The sequence below is a fragment of the Lipophrys pholis genome (genome assembly GCF_963383615.2).
Source record: "Lipophrys pholis genome assembly, chromosome: 21".
Taxonomy (NCBI): Eukaryota; Metazoa; Chordata; class Actinopteri; order Blenniiformes; family Blenniidae; genus Lipophrys; species Lipophrys pholis.
The window spans coordinates 15,133,597-15,151,727 of NC_137649.1; the positions used below are offsets into that span (position 1 = coordinate 15,133,597).

Below are 18,131 nucleotides of genomic sequence, written 5' to 3' on the forward strand. Positions count from 1 at the left end.
GATGTAAGCTGGCAAACAAAACCTTGTTTGCATCACAGCGCGGTCCAATTAGATAAAACCATTATGGCAGGAGCATGTGACATAACAACGCCCGATCACCAGTTGCTTTAGTAGCTCGAGTTAAGTAAACAAAATTGAAAGCACAAGCAAACCGAGTCGAATCTTTTTCAATGCAACACCGCAAATAAAATATAAAGCCGCGCGTCCCAACGACAATGAACTGACGGAGACTATGACAGCTGCTTATGTGTTGACGTCTTTGATGACTCCGGGACAATAAACAATATGCCAACGATGAGAAAAGTTAGGTTATTCATACGGAAATATCGCGCACTTATCACTCGTCTGTTGGAGACCATTAATGATGAACTGCACTTAAGCACAGGAAACATTAGTCCGAATGATTTTGAGATAAAAAAATAAAAAAATCCACCGTTATCACAAACTTATATGGCAGCGTCTCGGCCTGCAAATGGATTTCTTGCTCACTGGTCGCACATCAGTGCTGGAAAACTGTTACATAAGTTGCCGAACATCGGTTGTTTGCGTTCTCTCCTCGCGTCAGATGGAGCCCTGTGTTGTGTAAAATGTATGACAAGGAGTCCTTATAGAGTTCCTTCCTTCCCCTCCTTCTTTCCTGACGTCAACTGACAAGAAGTGAGTCAGTGTCCGACTGACACTCCTTTGAAACCAGCCAATGAACGGCGGTCAGTGGTGGATATGCTGAGTGCTGCTCCTATCCAAATAAGCTCATTTGGGTCATAGGGGGGGCGGGGGGGGGGTCTCTTCTTATGGCAGCGATGACTTGCCTCCATCCATATTTTAACTTTGAGAAGAGTTCATATCATTTTGAGGGTATTTAGGTACTGTTACTTATATTTAGCAGCAGATAAAAGGAATGGGAATAAATGAGCCGGTGTATATTTTAATGTTGGTCGGATGCCAACCTTTACATGCCTGATTGCCTCCGGGTTTCAGACTGTTAACAGCAACATGACAAGATGCCTAGAAACCTACAGAGGACCAGCCAAGGCATGGCAATCAGCCAGCAGACAATGAGAAACCAGATGGAGAAGTTGTTTTTGTCTCTCTCGTCGTCGATCTCCCAGGGGCCTCGATACTTCACTTTACACAAGAGTCCAGCTGAGCTTCATGCCTACTGTTCTCATACAGTGCTGCAGAAAGCCCTAAAACACCTTGTAAAATGATGTCAGAGAGATCTGGAGTGTCCATATGCCTCCGTTGTTATAGAGCAGAAACCTGCAAAAGTGCAAGTGCTTTACTGTTGGACAAAAAATAGATAAATCAGGAAACACCCTCAAAAGTCCTCAAATGTTTCGGATTGTTTTAAAGGAAGGAAGACAGAAGGAATTTGAAGTGTCATCACTTATCTGACCAATATTTAGACCAGATCAAGAGACAACTGGAAATTGAGCTTGTAAACACAAGATGACACACAAGATATACTAGAAAAGTAGACAGAAGGAAAGCATATTGTATTGATCACCTTGGAGAACAGCTAAACTCAGTTATCACAGTAATTTTTATTTCATATAGTCCTTAAAGAGATTGGTGCAATTGCTGCAGCTTTAATCGGTAATCATGCATTCAGAAGGATGTTTATAACCAAATGGTTGTATTGTGATATGGATTGTGATCCTAACCGGTTCTATTCCTCGAACAACTTTATCTAATTATCTGCCAAGTCATCTAAACACAACACAACATAACATCTAAACATAACAAAACACTATAAGCGAGTTCTATTCCATTTATGTCCAAAACGTCTCATCTGGTAGAAACTACATGTCATCCACACCCTGACGACCGAGTCTGTAAGATTATCAAAATGTGGCTAAAGGCAACATCTGGAACGATTTAGTGGGGAAACGGCCTTAATTATTGGCACAAGCAACAAATACTTGGTTTTTCCAAGGATTTGCCTCATAGCATGCACGATGTGTTCCAAAACTTGCTTCCGGAAGATACCTCTAATTCTCAATTCCTGAAATACCAGCTATTAATGCAATGAAAAAACCTTAAAGCTATCTCAAATTTGGGTCCAGAATGTAAATGATGTAAAAACACAATTGAGCAGTGTTGTGTCGGCCTTGTTTTTTTGTTTTTTTTACTCGACTCAAAACACCATGTTATGGTTCAAAGACTAAACGGCTGAATTTGGACTGTGGTTGATATACCAGCAGCACATCACACAAGATTACTTTAGGTCAGAAAAATCACATATCGTTCCTTCGTTCTGCGATTTTATTGTTATATAGTTTCTTTGCGATCATGTTACCTTTGGACCTCCTTCTCATTTTTCCCCCCGTCTTTACTGTTGCATATAGGTGCATTTTCTTCTGCACTTCAATCGAACCGTTCACCCACCCGGACCTTCATTCCAACCCTCTCGTTTGTTCTCCACTGCTGGTGAAACAATAGATTGCATTGTTTCCAAATATTTCTACTTGTTTAGATCTCTGTCTAATGCGCTGGTTGGCCTCAGAGATTATACATGGCATTTTCAACCAGAGGGTCATTCATACATATAATCAGCATCAGCGGAGACATACAGTAATCTCTCTGTAAGCCTGGTCCGGGCTGCTGAAATGCTCTGCTAACAGCTTTGTAAACGGTTATGCGTTATCTCAGTATTAGCTATATAGATCTTATATAGCACGTGGAGTTGTAACTGCCTTGACAAGGCTTCCAAAAGAAAAATAAAAAAAAAAGACTTCCACTGTGTTGTCCAAGTTTAAGTGTTTGCCTTTAGTGTGTTTTCCATGTTGGTATACAAGAGACCAGACATTATCTTTTCATCTTAATTTCTTCTGAATTGCTACATCAAGTTCCTGTTTTTGTTAAGACTTGGTGTTGCACAATAAATGACTGAGACGTATCTGAAATCTGAACGATCACAGCTTATTTATGCAGGTGAACGTTTACAAAGACAAATACAAAGTGTATATATATATATCACTGTAAAAGAGTCAACATATGAAGTCAACTTAAAGGAAATTAACCCACCTATTCAAATCAAAAGGGTAGAAATATTTGGTGCAATAAAGAAAAATAAAAGAATAAAAAAGGTAAAGTCAACTGTAGCATTACTGACAAAAAACATTAGAACTGTAAAAAAAACCTTTAACACTGATTTAATGCAGCCACAGGAAAAAGGTTTTGGGACTGTGTTGAGTTTACATGTTCTTCCTGTACATGTGTGCTTGGAATTTCTCTTTGACACCCTTAGTCTGTAGGCGTGAACGTGAGTTTGTCTGCACTCGTATTGGCAACGTGGCCAGACGACGCTGCCTTTCACATAGTGCATGGTGTGAATCAGCTCCGGCCTCCTGTGACTCTACGTTTGACCAGAGATAGTAGCTGCAATGGCTGATGGATGAAATGTGGGAGAAAAGATGTGCTCTTGAAGGGATTTTCATGCATGATTAGGAAATGGATAACTTTTGTTTTGTTTGAGCACCTTACTTTCTGTGCACAGCCCTCAATGTTGGTTTATCGAAAACTATATTGCGTAGATTTTTTTCATACATCCCTTATCTAATTAAAATACTTTTGTGGGCAGTTCAACAAATAAAGACTGCAACATTTATAATGTTTTATATGACTTTTATTTTACTACACAGGCCTTAGGACAGTGTATTAACCAATAACAATAATAGTAATAATTTTCAAGTTTTCCAAATTGTAAAAAGCAGTTAAGGTTCCTTTAATGTTTGAGATTCAAAGTTCATAACAACATTGACTTCCAAATAGTTTCGTTCAACATGAACAACATGTGAAAGCCATTAGACAGCTGGTCAGTGCCAGTTATTGAACCTCCTCCCTTCTTATTGTGTTTATCTTGTACAAACTGTCATCCAAGCACTGATGAAATCGTCAGAAATATCATCAAAGTGGTTTAAGCCAACATCTGGGATAATTCACAGAAAAGAACAACCGTGATTATTGGCACAAACACGGGCTTTCTTCTGTTTAAGAAGCAAACAAGCGCAGTGTGCATTGATGTGTTTGACCATTATCGCTTGACGGATTCCTGCAAAACAAGTCAGTAAAGTATGGCAAAAATGCTTACTTGTCTACCGTGCCGTCAGAAGGGGCAATAAAAGTGTGGAGTTGTCGGGTAATGAGCGCATACCAGGAGTGTTTTGCATCAAGGAGGACGTGCGCCTATGTGACTGTATTTGTGTGTCACTGGCTGCAACTGGAGGATCGAATAAACCCAGGAGGTATGATGGTTGACAACATGATGCAACTGTATCTCTTCCTAATAAAGTGTTGGGACATGTGGTAGAAGTGTGACTGTTAGAGGGGGTAAACAACTCTGCATTTGTTGGAGTTGAAGTTTCCGTTCTTTATTTGATCATGAACTTTAAAGCCGTTGAGGGGGGGGTGGGGGGGAATGGGGAACCTTACCATTTCCCCTTCTTTTGACACGTGAGTCTTCCTTTAGTGCAGACACGAGACACGGGTGTCCGAAGTGGCCAAATTAACAAGCAGACTGCGACCACACTTGTCTCATACAAACACGACTTGCAGCTCCAGCAAGCACAGATAAACCCACAGGAACACAGAGAGAACGAGACAGAGATGCGTCACACACACACACACACACACACACACACACACACACACACACACACACACACACACACACACACACACACACACACACACACACACACACACACACACACACACACACACACACACACACACACACACACACACACACACACACACACACACACACACACACACACACACACACACACACACACACACACACACGAGGAAGGACACAGAGTGAAAAACATGCTGTTTACATTGCCCAAATATAGATCATCGTCTTTAGTACACAGTCATATTCAAAGATAATTTTGAACAAATATAATTTGCATTTCTCTCAGACCTTCACTTTGTCCGCATTGACTGTGCCACAGGGTATTTATCCAGCTGCGGTGAAGAGCGGGGCAATATGCAGATTTATCCATCCATCTTCCATACAGCTTTATTTAACTGAGCCTCATGGGGCACTGGAGCCGATCCCAGCAGTGGGCCAAAGGCAGGGTACATACTGGACAGGTCATCGGTCCACCACGGGGCAAACGGAGCAAGACGGAAAGTCACACACACTCAGATTCACATCGACGGGCAATTTGAGAGTCACGCATTATCGTCAAATGCATGTATTTGAACTGCAGCAGAAACGTCAGGAGAAAACGCACACACACAAGGAGAACATACAAACTCCACATAGAGAGGCTCCCTAAGTGCAACCCTGCTAACCAGCTCCTCTCTGTGTCTTTACCATGACCATATTCTGACTTCTGACAGGCCGGAGAGCTTCAAACCGTTTAACTGGTCCTTACCTGTGGCCGTCTGTCCCTGTGCCTTTGTTTGACTGTTGTGGTGAACTGGTGACCTCTCTGGGCTGTATCCTGCATTCACCCTTCTGCACATATTCTGGCACATGTTATGCATTGTATTGTTGTGTTAGAAACTTTGTACCTCTGTTCTTGTATGTTTATATTTTGGCACATCCACGGACTGTGCCGAAAAATGTTGTTGTTTTTTTTGTTGCAATGACACTAATAATCATTCTGATTTCGCTCACTACCAGTCATGACTGCTGCAGGATGATAAACAGTAACACATTTAAGTTCAATGTGTGAATTAATTGCTTGTGTGTCTTTGTGTTTATCTGCTAACTATCTGCTTTGAAAGACATCGCTGATATACAAATATTATACAAATATTTACCACTAGAGGGAACGCAACTTGATACTTCAGTCCCCATCAGTTTGGTAAAAATGAGTATGCAAACAAAGTTCTTCAAGCTGGTCAACATTTCTATTTAGATAACGGTATCTTTAAAACTTAAAAAAGTTGGAATTTTATACAGAACGGTGTTAAAAGGCCTACATTGTTGATGAAATGTCTCAAATTAAAGTTATGGTTTGACACTTTCTAACTACCCTGCAGAGAAAAAAAAACAGTATGCGCTTGTAAGTATGTGCAAAATGACACCAAATAACCTGCAACATGAAGGTGCATGTCCAGATTTAGGCCACACAATGGTCAACGTGAGGGAGTGTGTTTTCCCACCCTAAGTAAACACAGTGAAGCCAACCTACTCAAGCAGCTATTATAAACACTGCGTGTCAATCAGAAACGCAGACACACACACTCAGTCTGCCGCTCCACCACGTACACGCTCAAACTTGGGAGCAGGAGAGCCGAGGTCAGAGGTGAGCGGCTGTGGGAATGCGGAGGTCCCATAGCCTGAAACTGTCACCGTCCTGACAAACTGGCCTGTAACATAAACACGCATGCATACATCAGCCTGGGACAATACCCCTGAGAGGAGCAGCACAATACCCTACACCCATACACACTGGGCCTGAAACAATACCACACACGCTAAAATAACATCATAGCCAAATCCTAAGCCAACACGGCACTGGGCAAAGCTTGAAGCAACACCACTGGGTGAGCAGCAGCACCACACAATGACTGCGATGGGAAATGATCTATCAGGCACTGACACAGCGAAGTTCAAGTCTCAAAGTGTGAGGTCTTTGAAAAGACTGTCGATGCTTTGTGGTCATGGTCCACCTAGGAACACAACTCGGACACAGCAAGAGCCAAATTTTAAACAACCTTCACATTTTAATCAATATTTAGATTTTTATCCATTGTTTCTGTCACATGTTGGCTTAAAATCTCAAATCTTTTAAATGTACCCTTATTTAGTCCACATCCGTAATGCTCATTTGTCAATAAATGTGCAAACAATTAATAATTGTTGTTCTTAGTGGTAGATTGGATGGAGCAAGAGTGTCAAAGTCAATTCATTTCAGGGGGCCACATACAGGCTTTTGATAGCTGATTGTAAATAAAAAGTTACAACAAAAGATAGAATAATAATAATAAAGACTGTAAAATAGGATTCAAATTAATTCAATTAGGGGTCCTTACAGGTGCATGGACATAAGTTTAATTTCATTGTGTGTTCATCGTCAAATCAATTCACCTGAGCAGTTCCATTTCAGGGATTTCACCATTTTCTCATTGATCTGAGCCGGAGCGAGTGCCCCTAATAATTTGTTTGTGTACTCCAGAGGGCTAAGCCTGGTGTTGAGCCTGTGTGGTTTGTATCCTAATAGGGGCTACCTCCGTCTGAGGCCTGGACCATTGCCATTGGGCTATTCATGCATTGTGACCTGATCCGCAGATGCCTCTAAATCCTGCATGCCCACTGCTATAAATCTCACTCGGCGTGTAAACAAGCACGCACAGACACACGCACAAACACACACACAGACACACCAACACTGGATGTACGCCCAGTGACCGGGGCAAAAGGAAAAAATTAAAATCATGCACAGCATTGCATGCATTCAGGCCTGTTCATGGAAAATTCCCATCAAGCAACTTGAGACGAGAGCAGGCCAAGCAAGTAAAACACTAGTAAAGAGCGCCCTCGTGTGTCCAAACGGGGTGAACTGCACCAGTCTCCAGCCACAGATCACTGGTGTGAACGATGAAACCGCTCAACGGCCCATTCTGTTTTCATCGAGCAAATGGCCGGGCATTAAAGAGTGAGAGAGTGGAGGTGAGAAAAGGCACATATTGATTTCAATTTTCAAATACTGCATCAACTGGGCAAGCGCCTTCCTCATTCATTTATGAATCCAATCAAATTAATCCTGGACAGATGGCATGCAAGTCGATACACAAAGCATCTGATAGCGGCAGTAGATGAGTGTATGAAGCAAGTGAGGTGATGTGCAGCCATTTCTGTGCATGTGCGTGTGCGTTCTCCCTAAACAAAAGCCAAGCAAGGTACACCCCGGTCTCAAACAACCAAACTCATACACTCTGAGGTGAACAAAGGTTTTAAAGATTTGGTAGAAGTATGTTTGGACCCGAATTAAAGTTATGAGACAAGCAGCTCTGGTTGAGTTTCAGATTCGTGTCTATAAAATATGTGCATCATCGTGATTTTCCCTCAAATTGGAAAATGGCATCATAATAGCTTCTATCATTTTTTTTGTTTTTTCATAATAGAATTACTTCACTATGAATGAGGCTAAAGCACTTACTTCAAACAGCACGACAATTTTGCTGATATACTGCAGCAGGTACTCCCCTGTATTCTCCTCAGGCATGCAATCCCATTACATAGCCCAATAAAGCAAGTTGATATATATATATATATAAATATCCCTGACAAAAATCAAACTCAGCTTGATAACACATCTACACACATTTAAAATGAAATTATTGAGCAATAAGCATTTTAAGAGGTATAATAAATAACATTAATTATTGCTCTTTTCTCTGGTCCACTCTAGTAAAGTAAGTGTGATGTGGGCCATCAAAGACTATTAACATGAATGAAGGAAACTGAAGCAGGTAAAAAAAAATCTAGCCATCTTCACCTTGTACTATCTACACCTATGCTTTTCCTCTGACATACCGAAGTGTCTTCAGTGACGAAAAAGTCACATTACAGGTTTCATCTACATTCCCTACAACCAACATAAACTGTCTCATCAATAAATAATAACATGTATCTTATTCAGTGTTGCAGTAAATGACAGACATCAGGACCGCTGCCTTTGAATGGAATTAAACCAATATTTACATTATTTTCGTCTCTGTCCATCATAAAGAGTGTAGATAACGTCCTTCTCAGAATAGTTTTTCGATTACAGAGTTAAATTGTGCTTGAATTCCTCGTGGCACCAGAATCAAATGCATGTTTATTGGCCTGTGGGAAGAAACAGGAGTACCTGTAGAAAACCAGTGCATGCAAGAGGAGAACATGTAAACTCTTAACAGAGAGAGAAGGCAAGGATTTAAACTAGAAATAGTCTCATGATGAGGTGAGCGTTCTATCCACTACTACACCATTATGCAGCCTGGTTATGAACATTTCATTAACTAATCTGATAGCCAGTGATTCCCCCCCCCCCCATGAATAAAATTAGTGTTTAATTTGAGATTTAAACTCATTTAAAGTCATCAAAAGCTCATTTACACTGGGTCTGATTCAGAGTCCTGAAAGGGACAACATTGAGGTTCTGAGCCAGGCTGAGGCTCTGCAGAGTGAGGCTCATTATAGTAGTGGGGTGCTAGTAGTTTTCCACTGGAGGTTGCAGGCTGAATACAGAGAAAGACGGTGTTTGTTTCACCTCCTCCTTCATCTTCACCTCTTCCCCTTCACTCTGCCAGCATCAAAACTACCACCGCTGTGCTCCTCGCCTTCCACTTCTCGGTCGACCTTTGGTGCACAGCTATCATGTTTTCCTTCATTCCCTTCTCCAGTTTCTCCTCCATCTCTCTTTCTTTCGCCCCCTTTATTTCTGAATAGCACGGCCAGAAATAATTTCAGACGAGCCAGCACCCCCACCCCCCCTCCAGTAACGGTGCCAACCAGCCCACCCCACATTGCACCTCATGCCACTGGTACCATGGTGACTGCTTAGGCTGTGCAAAAACCTATTCCCAACAGCAACTCATTCCCTATTTCTATGAATAGATAAGACAGCCTATACAAGTTTTACTCGAGTACTCGTTATAATGAGGACTGATAATTCTGAGGGGAAACAAATTAGGGAAAAAAAGAACAACAAAAAAACGTTGGAGAGATTTTTGCAGACCTACTAATGTGCACTAAAAATGGGAAATGATTCTTTTTTTATCATTTATTCAGGCTTACAACAGGATTGACAGTGACCTAGTTGCACGTTTCCCTCATGCCCCCTCCTCGCTAGTCTTCCCGAGTCTGCAGCCGGCAGCATGCTGCACTGGTTGGAAGGTGGGGGTCTGTCTGTGTTGTAGGATCAAAGAGTGAGCTGGTGCATTAGTGTGCTTTTGTACAGTGTGTAAAAAATGGTTTTAATATCCTGGCAAGAAATACATTATGGAACATGAGGAAAGTGAATAAATTCACCCTCCACTTTTGCTTCTTCCTCCCCGGTTACTGGGCTCAAATTACAGCCAGATATAAAAACAACATTACTGAGGGCATCTATTCTACTTGTCTTCATTGCATATTAACCTCTTGGAAAAATCCTAGCAATCATTGTTTGGTTTTATTCATTTGGAAAAAAATTCTCATTTGTAGTTCCAAAAATACAAATACATATCCTAATACAGGCAAATAGCCAATGGATTGACACCAATCAGCCATAACATTATGACCACCTGCCTAATGTTATGTAGGTCCACTGGCATTAACATCGGCAGAAATCTGATCTACAGCAGCCCTTTCCATTGGATCAGACCACACAAGTCCAACTTCACTTCCCATATACGTCAACAAGCCTTGGATGTCAGTGACTTTGGTGCAAGAACACCTCACAAGAGCGGAAGACTTAAAGATGCACTGATCATGTTGTATAGCCTCTACAAATTGTCCATTATCAAATTCCTGCACTTCCCTTGGATTTAATATGCCCCTCCATTATCGCCATCTTAACATAGCTTAGCTGGTTAGGTAAAGCTTTGTGAATATTACCTATTCAGAAATATAAACTTGTTTATGGTTTGAAATCATTATTTGGTTTTGCGTTGTTACTTGACACACAAAAAAAAACAACTTGCTTGTAGCTTCAGAAATGCAAAAACCTCATCTGGGTGCATGCATATTCTCACTTGTCCCGGGTGAAGGCGTTTCAATGCAAATAAAATCAGGTCAACTGGAATTGGTCATACGTCTTGCAAGACTCATCTGGACGAATGCGGAAAGGCAACAGGATATGTGCGAGGTGCTGAGAGGTTTTGCACCTGAACTCAGGAAGCACCCCCAGAAGGAGCCACAAAAGTATTGGAGAAGACTAAAAAGGAGGTCAAGGAGCTGGAGCAAGTCTGTAACCGGCTGAACTTCCCACAGACACCATGTCAGACAACACCCAGAGCCACCAACCACAGCTACTTCACAGCTCTGTCCACTCTCCCAACCCAGCTGGCAGGCAGCTGTAAATCCGCAGCTTTATTCCTCCATCACGTCCGTCACATCCTCGGAGCAATTCACTTTGCCGTTACTGTGCCAAAGGTCACTGCCTGCTCCTGCTGCCGTTTTCTCATCCCCCTCACCATACAATTTGTCTGACCTGGTTGGAGCAGAGATTGCCCATAATCCATCAGATCCGTCCACACCACCACTCTCCACGTCTCTCCGTGGGTCCTCCGTACAGTCGATACTACCAAAACATTTTAGGTGATGAGAAACATGACACCAAACACAATGCAAAATGACAATCCCCCCCCCCTTCTCAAGCCTCAAAATCAAAATGTGGGCCGATACATGCTAATCAAAATATTCGAGGTAAAGTGCCTCTGAATATGTAGCTACTGTCCATGTTATGTATAATGAGACCACAAGAATAGAAGAAAAAAAGGGTGCAACAAGGTGAGGCCGCTAAAAGAGGACCAGTTAAATCAGCTATCCTGAGATACAAGTCAAACAATCATGTGAAATATGTGCACCCAGTCCTGGCTTTATTTACACAGCAAGCAAAGGCAGCCCAAGAGAGGACTACAGGCGTTCACACAAACACCCAATACACTGAAAACACAAAGACAGGTCCATAGGTATGAAAACACATGCATACACTTGTAAAAAGGACCAGGACAGAACGTACAGTTTACAAGTAGACTTTGACTATCCCTTTGCAGTGAAAGCTTTAGGTTTCCTGTCCACACTCCTGTCTGTCAAGGCTGACAGGTCCACCTGGTTTACAGTATATGGCCTTATCAAAGGTGTGCTACCACCCAGGCTGGATTGAGACACACAGCAAACCTTTGAGCACAAACTAAAGCAATTTTCCAATCACAAACAAGCTACAAAGCAACATGAACCTTTAAATGCTTATTGAAGCTCTGCAGCAGGGGCCGACGCTGCATATATTTGAGCACCGTATTTAATTAGTCAAACACAGTCAAGTCTTGACACACAAGTTCAAAGCAAGTTCATGGCCTTTAAATCTTGCAAGAGAGAGACCTTTTGCAGCCTCCACAAGCGAATCGCTCGTAAAAAGTAAATTATCCATATATGAGGTTGTCTCAGAGGACCTGGAGAAAAGACTGACTTATTCTGGGAGAAGGCCAGGCTCAGGAAGCCATTTCACCTAATTAAACACACGTAGGTGTTTATTACAAGGAAAGCGTAAGTCAGTCTTAATATCCATAATTAGCTAAATAAGTATGTGGTATTAAAAAAAAAAGAGAAGCAGCCAAAGCTTCCAACAGCCACAGCCTCGTTTTTTTCTGCCAAAAACACACACAAAATCCCAAACTTATTAGTATCATTCATTAAATGACCATTAATAGCCACAATATCTGATCAGTGAACATTCAGCACTTTGGGCATTCAGTGATGTGTCCAGTATATTTACATGTATCTTATAAAATGCTAGATATGGTCATAGATTTAGTATTTTACCCATTTGGACAGCAGAACCCTCAAACCTATCTGTAAGTGTGTATAACATTTAGTGTTTTTGGAAAAACTACCAGGGATCCCACCGAGAGGCATGTCCTCAGCTCAAAGGGTATGATGCCACATAATAGGTACAATCTGCAATCAACTGAATTAGAGAACAAACTAAACAAAACAGACAAACTTGACCTTAAAATGAAAGAAACACAGTTCTTACAACAGCTACCACAACATTTCAGCACGCAGATTTCAAATAAAATGCAGCAAATGAGTCTATAATGGACTTAGCTTCATTGACAGTAAAAGAAAAAAAAAGTACACTGACTGAATGAAATGTAAAGGGACACTAATTCCAGTTGGTATTTAATGTACATTCTTGACTTGATCTCCTGATTGGATTCATATTTCCTCTGTAGACATGGGCAGGGTCTGTGAAGTCTGAACACCACCAGCCTACATCACAAGAACAGGTTGATCTTTTGAGAGTAACTCTTAATTCAAGTAGGGGCCAGAAGGGCCAACACAATGGTGTAATTACATAACACAAAGAAACCCCTCCGTCTCTGTCCAGCTGCCCAAGACTAGCTTCCTTTCATTTCATCCAGCAAGGGAACATGCAAGAGACAGAGAGAGAGAGAGAGAGAGAGAGAGAGAGAAAGAGAATATCCACCCTTTCCATGGACTCAGAACAAAAACACTGCAGTTTCATACAATGTCTCCATTTTTTCTTCACTTATCTATTTTATATTCATCCTGAGTGTTTGGCCTGGCAGTGGGTGGGTAGGGGGTAGATGTGACAATCAATGTTTACTTGATATTTTCATACACTGTGCTGTAGAGGACATTGTTTGTCGAAAATATTCAAAATGTCCTATAAATAAAGTTAGAAAAAGAAGATATCTCTGCCCATCTTCACCAGGGTTACGTTCATAATCGCCGGGATAACAGACTCTCCGACAGGGTCTGCTTATGATGGCCACGCGGGATTGCACGGGTAAGCGATTCGAGACTCTTTCACCCCAGCCAGCCTCCACGCAGACACGGCTTATGGGAACCTGACCCCTCCCCTCGTACACAAGCCCCTATTTTCGCCCACGACCCCATAACCCTTGACCCCTGGGACTCAACAATATTAGAGCACATAACATCTCCAGCGTCGGAGCCCACAGGTCCTCTCCCCTTACTGCTCACAGTTGTCCGGCAAATTCACAGGGTGCCTCGAAGAGTAAACAATGAGTCAGGTTGCATAAGAAATGTAAGTGTGGCAACTCCACGGCCCAGAGAAGAGTCTGTGGTCATACATGAGGGACATTTACTGAACCCGTTTAATCAAACAGCTTTCATATCTACTGCCTATCTGGAAAACTTAGCAGTGTAACACTGAAAAGAAAATCATTATTACACTATGGCTTAAAAATTTTCACATGTCCAAGCACACAACTTAGTTTCACTTGTGGCTGAATGACCAAACTGATACAGGTGGAACTAACCGACCCACCAAGTCCCACCGTTTGGCCTTTTATTCCCAACATCAGCGTTAAATAAACAGGAAAATCCTCTGCCAAGAATCTCCACAGTGTCTTTGTGTCATGTTTAGCAACAGCACACAGCAACAATAGCTTCATGCCCAGTATGTACCGCCTGGGGCTTAAATCTCCTGAGAATCTGAGTAATTCAACACCAACATTTAAACTTAAAGCAGGCATGATCACATTAACTTGCAAAAGTGATGTACAAAAACCTTAACAGTGTGTCAGTCACTCATCTCGAGTGCCGTCATTTGATTTTCTTTAACCGGTGAGGTTTCATTCATCCGCCTCATGATCAGAGCTCAGATGAGCTCAGCGTTTCAAAACAAGCGAGACAATAGAGTTTAGATTCACAGACATTTAGCAAATAGGTATATGCACAAAGAAACCCCAGACAACATTTTGGGAGCAAACCATGTACAGATGTTTTTAGGTCACCGCAGTGTGGCATCAAGCCCCTTTTGTAACTACTTAATGAAAGTTTGCTTCTAAAATGTTAAATAACCAGATGCATTCCTACATTCTTGCTGCAGAATGAATCATTTTATTTTCAACAATTCATGTCGGTGCCTAGAATCACAAACAAGGGGCACATTTCTTCCTGTTTATATAAAGACAAGTGAATGCAGTTGATGAAAAGCACGAAATGCACACTGGGGCAACTATCTAGCAGGAAATTGCTACGGGCTAAATTTTTGTGAGCCATGAGGGTATTTGGTTAAATTATTCTCAACAAGCAGGAGGTCTTCCTCTTTGGGAGAATACACGAGGAAAAACTGTCTGCGCTTTCAAAGATTTTGTCTTTAATCAGCGGATCTACTGGAATTAGAGGTCTGTCTGAGCCGGAGCCCCCCCCTCCCCTGTTACCCCATGTCCATCCCTGACAACGTGAGAAAAGTCTGTGTGTGTGTGTGTGTGTGTGTGTGTGTGTGTGTGTGTGTGTGTGTGTGTGTGTGTGTGTGGGAGGGGGAGCTCATCCAACCGTGGGACCAGTACTTCATCAGCTACCACATTGGGCTCATAAATGCAGCATTTGGCAAGTCCTCTGCAAATGCAGCTTAGCATAATTCAAAAATTCCAGACGGTGTGTGCACTGTGGTGCACTGCTAAACCCGCAAAGCAGCTTTCTCCCTCTCTCATCCCTCTCTGCCCTGCTCGTCCATCTTCCAGAAACACTTCCGTACAAACAGGATTTAGCGCCGCAGCCAAACACTTCATTTCCACAGAATAACAACATCCCACGCCATCAAAAGTTGCTCAGTTTAAGTTTGTGTTTGTTATTAGAAAACTCATTAAGTGGGATAGGCCACAGCCAACACCACGCTAAACTCAGGGTAAATACAAACATACGCACACAAAAACACACGTGTTAGCGGACATCAGATAAGCATGCGGCCTCATAAAATAATGGAAGCAAAAGAAACTAAATTAAAGGCCAAAGCTTTAGATTCTCATTTTGAGTTGATCCATGTAATATTTATGTCCAAAGATGCTTTAAACAGACATTTTCATTCAGAGATACACTTCAACCTTGCATCCGTCAGTTACTAACCAGGTAGTGGTCGAACCGGTGACGGTAAATTAGCAACACTGACAAACAAGGAGCAAAACCAAATCACCAAAAAGCATTGTTAGACTGTCATGACTGCGTTAAAGAAGCTCAAACAGGCAAAAGGGCAGAAAATGTTTGGCATCATATATCCACAAGGTGTTGGAGCTGGAAGGCGTCGCCTAAGTTAGTAGTGTAAATAAATGTTTGCCGTGCCGAGATCACCCAAATGAGCACGTGGTCAGTGTTTAATATTGTTGGAACTCACTGTGCTGTGATCAGCAAATACAATCAAAGTATAGCAGTCATGAGGCAAACATACTATTATTGTTTACAGAAAAGTGAATTTCAGTACTTTCTTGAATGTTCAACATGACGTCCATGTTAAAGCTCTACAACGGCCACTCAACATGCTCCTAATTCCCATGTTCTTACTGGTCACTCCAAAGATATTACATATCTAGAGATGAAGAATAATTTGTATTCACTTATTTGGTCTGTGTTTGTCAGGAAAAAAGAAAACGTGAAAGCATTTTATCCAAAAATACAGAGCACATTCATCCTATCAACTAAGACTGATTCGGAGTAAGAAATGTCACAAACTTTTAGGTTTTTCTCTTTTTGGTGTAAATTGAAAAATCATGACCTCAGTTAATGTAAATTTTACAAAACTTGCATCTGTTGAAAAAGTTCCAAAATAAGTATAGAATTTGTCATCTTATTTTCACTAAAACTGCCAATTCTTGTATGATATGCAATGAAACTGAGGGGGTGTGTTCAGGGTAAATCATGAGCTTTGTGTGGTTAATGCGACCGAGTCTGCGCCGTTTCATTATGTCACTGACTGAAATCCATTTGACAAGGCATGCATTAGGCCTGGTGAGCTTCAGACAAACCACAATGTGTGCAATGTTTATGAAGAGGTGAAGAGATGAAGATGGCAGATGGCTGCAGAACAATACATCGACCACAACAAGTCACCAGCTGGAGCAGCTTGAACCCAGCACGAAAAGCTCACCGGGAGCAGGGTGTCGTTATAAAATTACTGGATGTCCTACCTGGACGGCCTGAAGAAGTCGCCTGCACTGCACCTTGACGTCTTCAAAAGGACACCGTCGGGACAGCATGAGAAGGTGAGCCAGGATGTCGTTCAGGTCGCTGCTGGGGGGGCTTCCCGAGGCTGGGGGCAAAGGGGAAGGGGCTGGAGCTGGTACCGGTCCGATGGCCTCCACTTTCCTCATGACGTCCTGGCAGATGATGTCCATAGCTTCGGTTCTGGAGATGGCATCCCTGGAGCCCAGCCCATCCCACCTCCCCAGAGACTCCTGGTCTTTCACCTCCATCGCTTTGTGTATAGGTAGTGTTTGTGCTGTCTCACAACAGGCTGCAGACAAACAACACGGGACACAAGGGTGCAATAGTTATTCCAGCTGTCTCGTATGTTATGGTGAGTTGTGCAGTGTCATCTACTGTATTGTCACACAGTTGAATCAGCTAATATAAAACAAACAATTAGGAATGGAAAAAAGACTAAAGGAAAACTGAATAAAACCATCTAAACAATGGATATCTATTCCAAAAAACAAAAGAAGAAGAAGAAGTGCATATACATTAGTCTTCCAATCCCAATGAAAATCTGTTAATAAGTACAAACAACTCAACTACAAAGTTGAGTCTCATTTACAGAAATGAAGCACAATAAAATGTGAATCAGGGTGCTTACTCAAAGTGATGCACACTCAAATATATGTCATCTCACAGTATATATAAGATTGTTTCCTATTATTAAAAACTCGTTTCAAAAAGGAATCTTCACCAATTGACACCTCTCATAACATAAACATCATCTTGCAGTGTTGTTAAAGCAGAATGTCTCACAGTTCACCAGATCTACGCATTCAACTTAAAAAAAAAAAAGCACTTTCTACTCTAGATCATACAAAATAAGGTCCGAAATCTTATTTTAAACACAACCACCTCTAATATATCTGCAGATAATTCCACGAAAAATTGCCATTCTGTGGCTTTTTGTAAGAAAATGTAAATCGTGTTACCCCCATCTATCTCTGTCAACAGCAGCATGAAAGTTTTAAACTGAGATCATGCTGGGAATATTTCACTAGCAATAAAATCAATCACATAATTGGAATCATTTGTCTCGTGCCAACTTCATAGACAAAATAAACACATACACGGTTTATATAGCAGCTTATTTATTGGAGAGCTTAACTATCCGTTATGTCTGCAGGTAAACAATGCTGCCTTAAGGTTTCCTGAATTTTATATTTAGATCTGATCTAGAGATGTTGTCATTAATACCGCACGCGAGCAGCTTGTAAAAGTGAAGTCCATTCAATCTTCCAGACAGATTCTCGTGCCACTTCTCTCGATCTGCCCCGTTACACAAAGACGCCAGTAAAGTGGCCGGTACAGCAGCTCCCCATTCGCAATGACAAAAGCTTTCACTGCACATACAAAACACAAAGTGTCATGCACAAATACTCACTTTATCCACATTCTTTGGTGCGGGTCTGTTGCTGCGGGACGGACGGCAGAGTCTCAGCACTGACCACTTTAGTCC

At 41.7% G+C, this 18,131-nt stretch overlaps 1 protein-coding gene across 2 annotated transcripts in view; it reads right to left on the reverse strand.

The window, feature by feature from the left end:
• The window catches only part of sesn1 (sestrin 1), a 54,281-nt gene extending 36,150 nt beyond the window's left edge, over positions 1–18,131 (reverse strand). For both annotated transcript variants that reach the window (XM_080490838.1, XM_080490837.1), the window contains exons 1-2: positions 18,057–18,131; positions 16,609–16,934 (exon numbers count right to left, since the gene is read on the reverse strand). In XM_080490838.1, the coding sequence (XP_080346964.1) occupies positions 16,609–16,893 (285 nt within the window). In that variant the 5' untranslated portion in view covers positions 16,894–16,934; positions 18,057–18,131. The remainder of the gene's footprint in view (positions 1–16,608; positions 16,935–18,056) is intronic.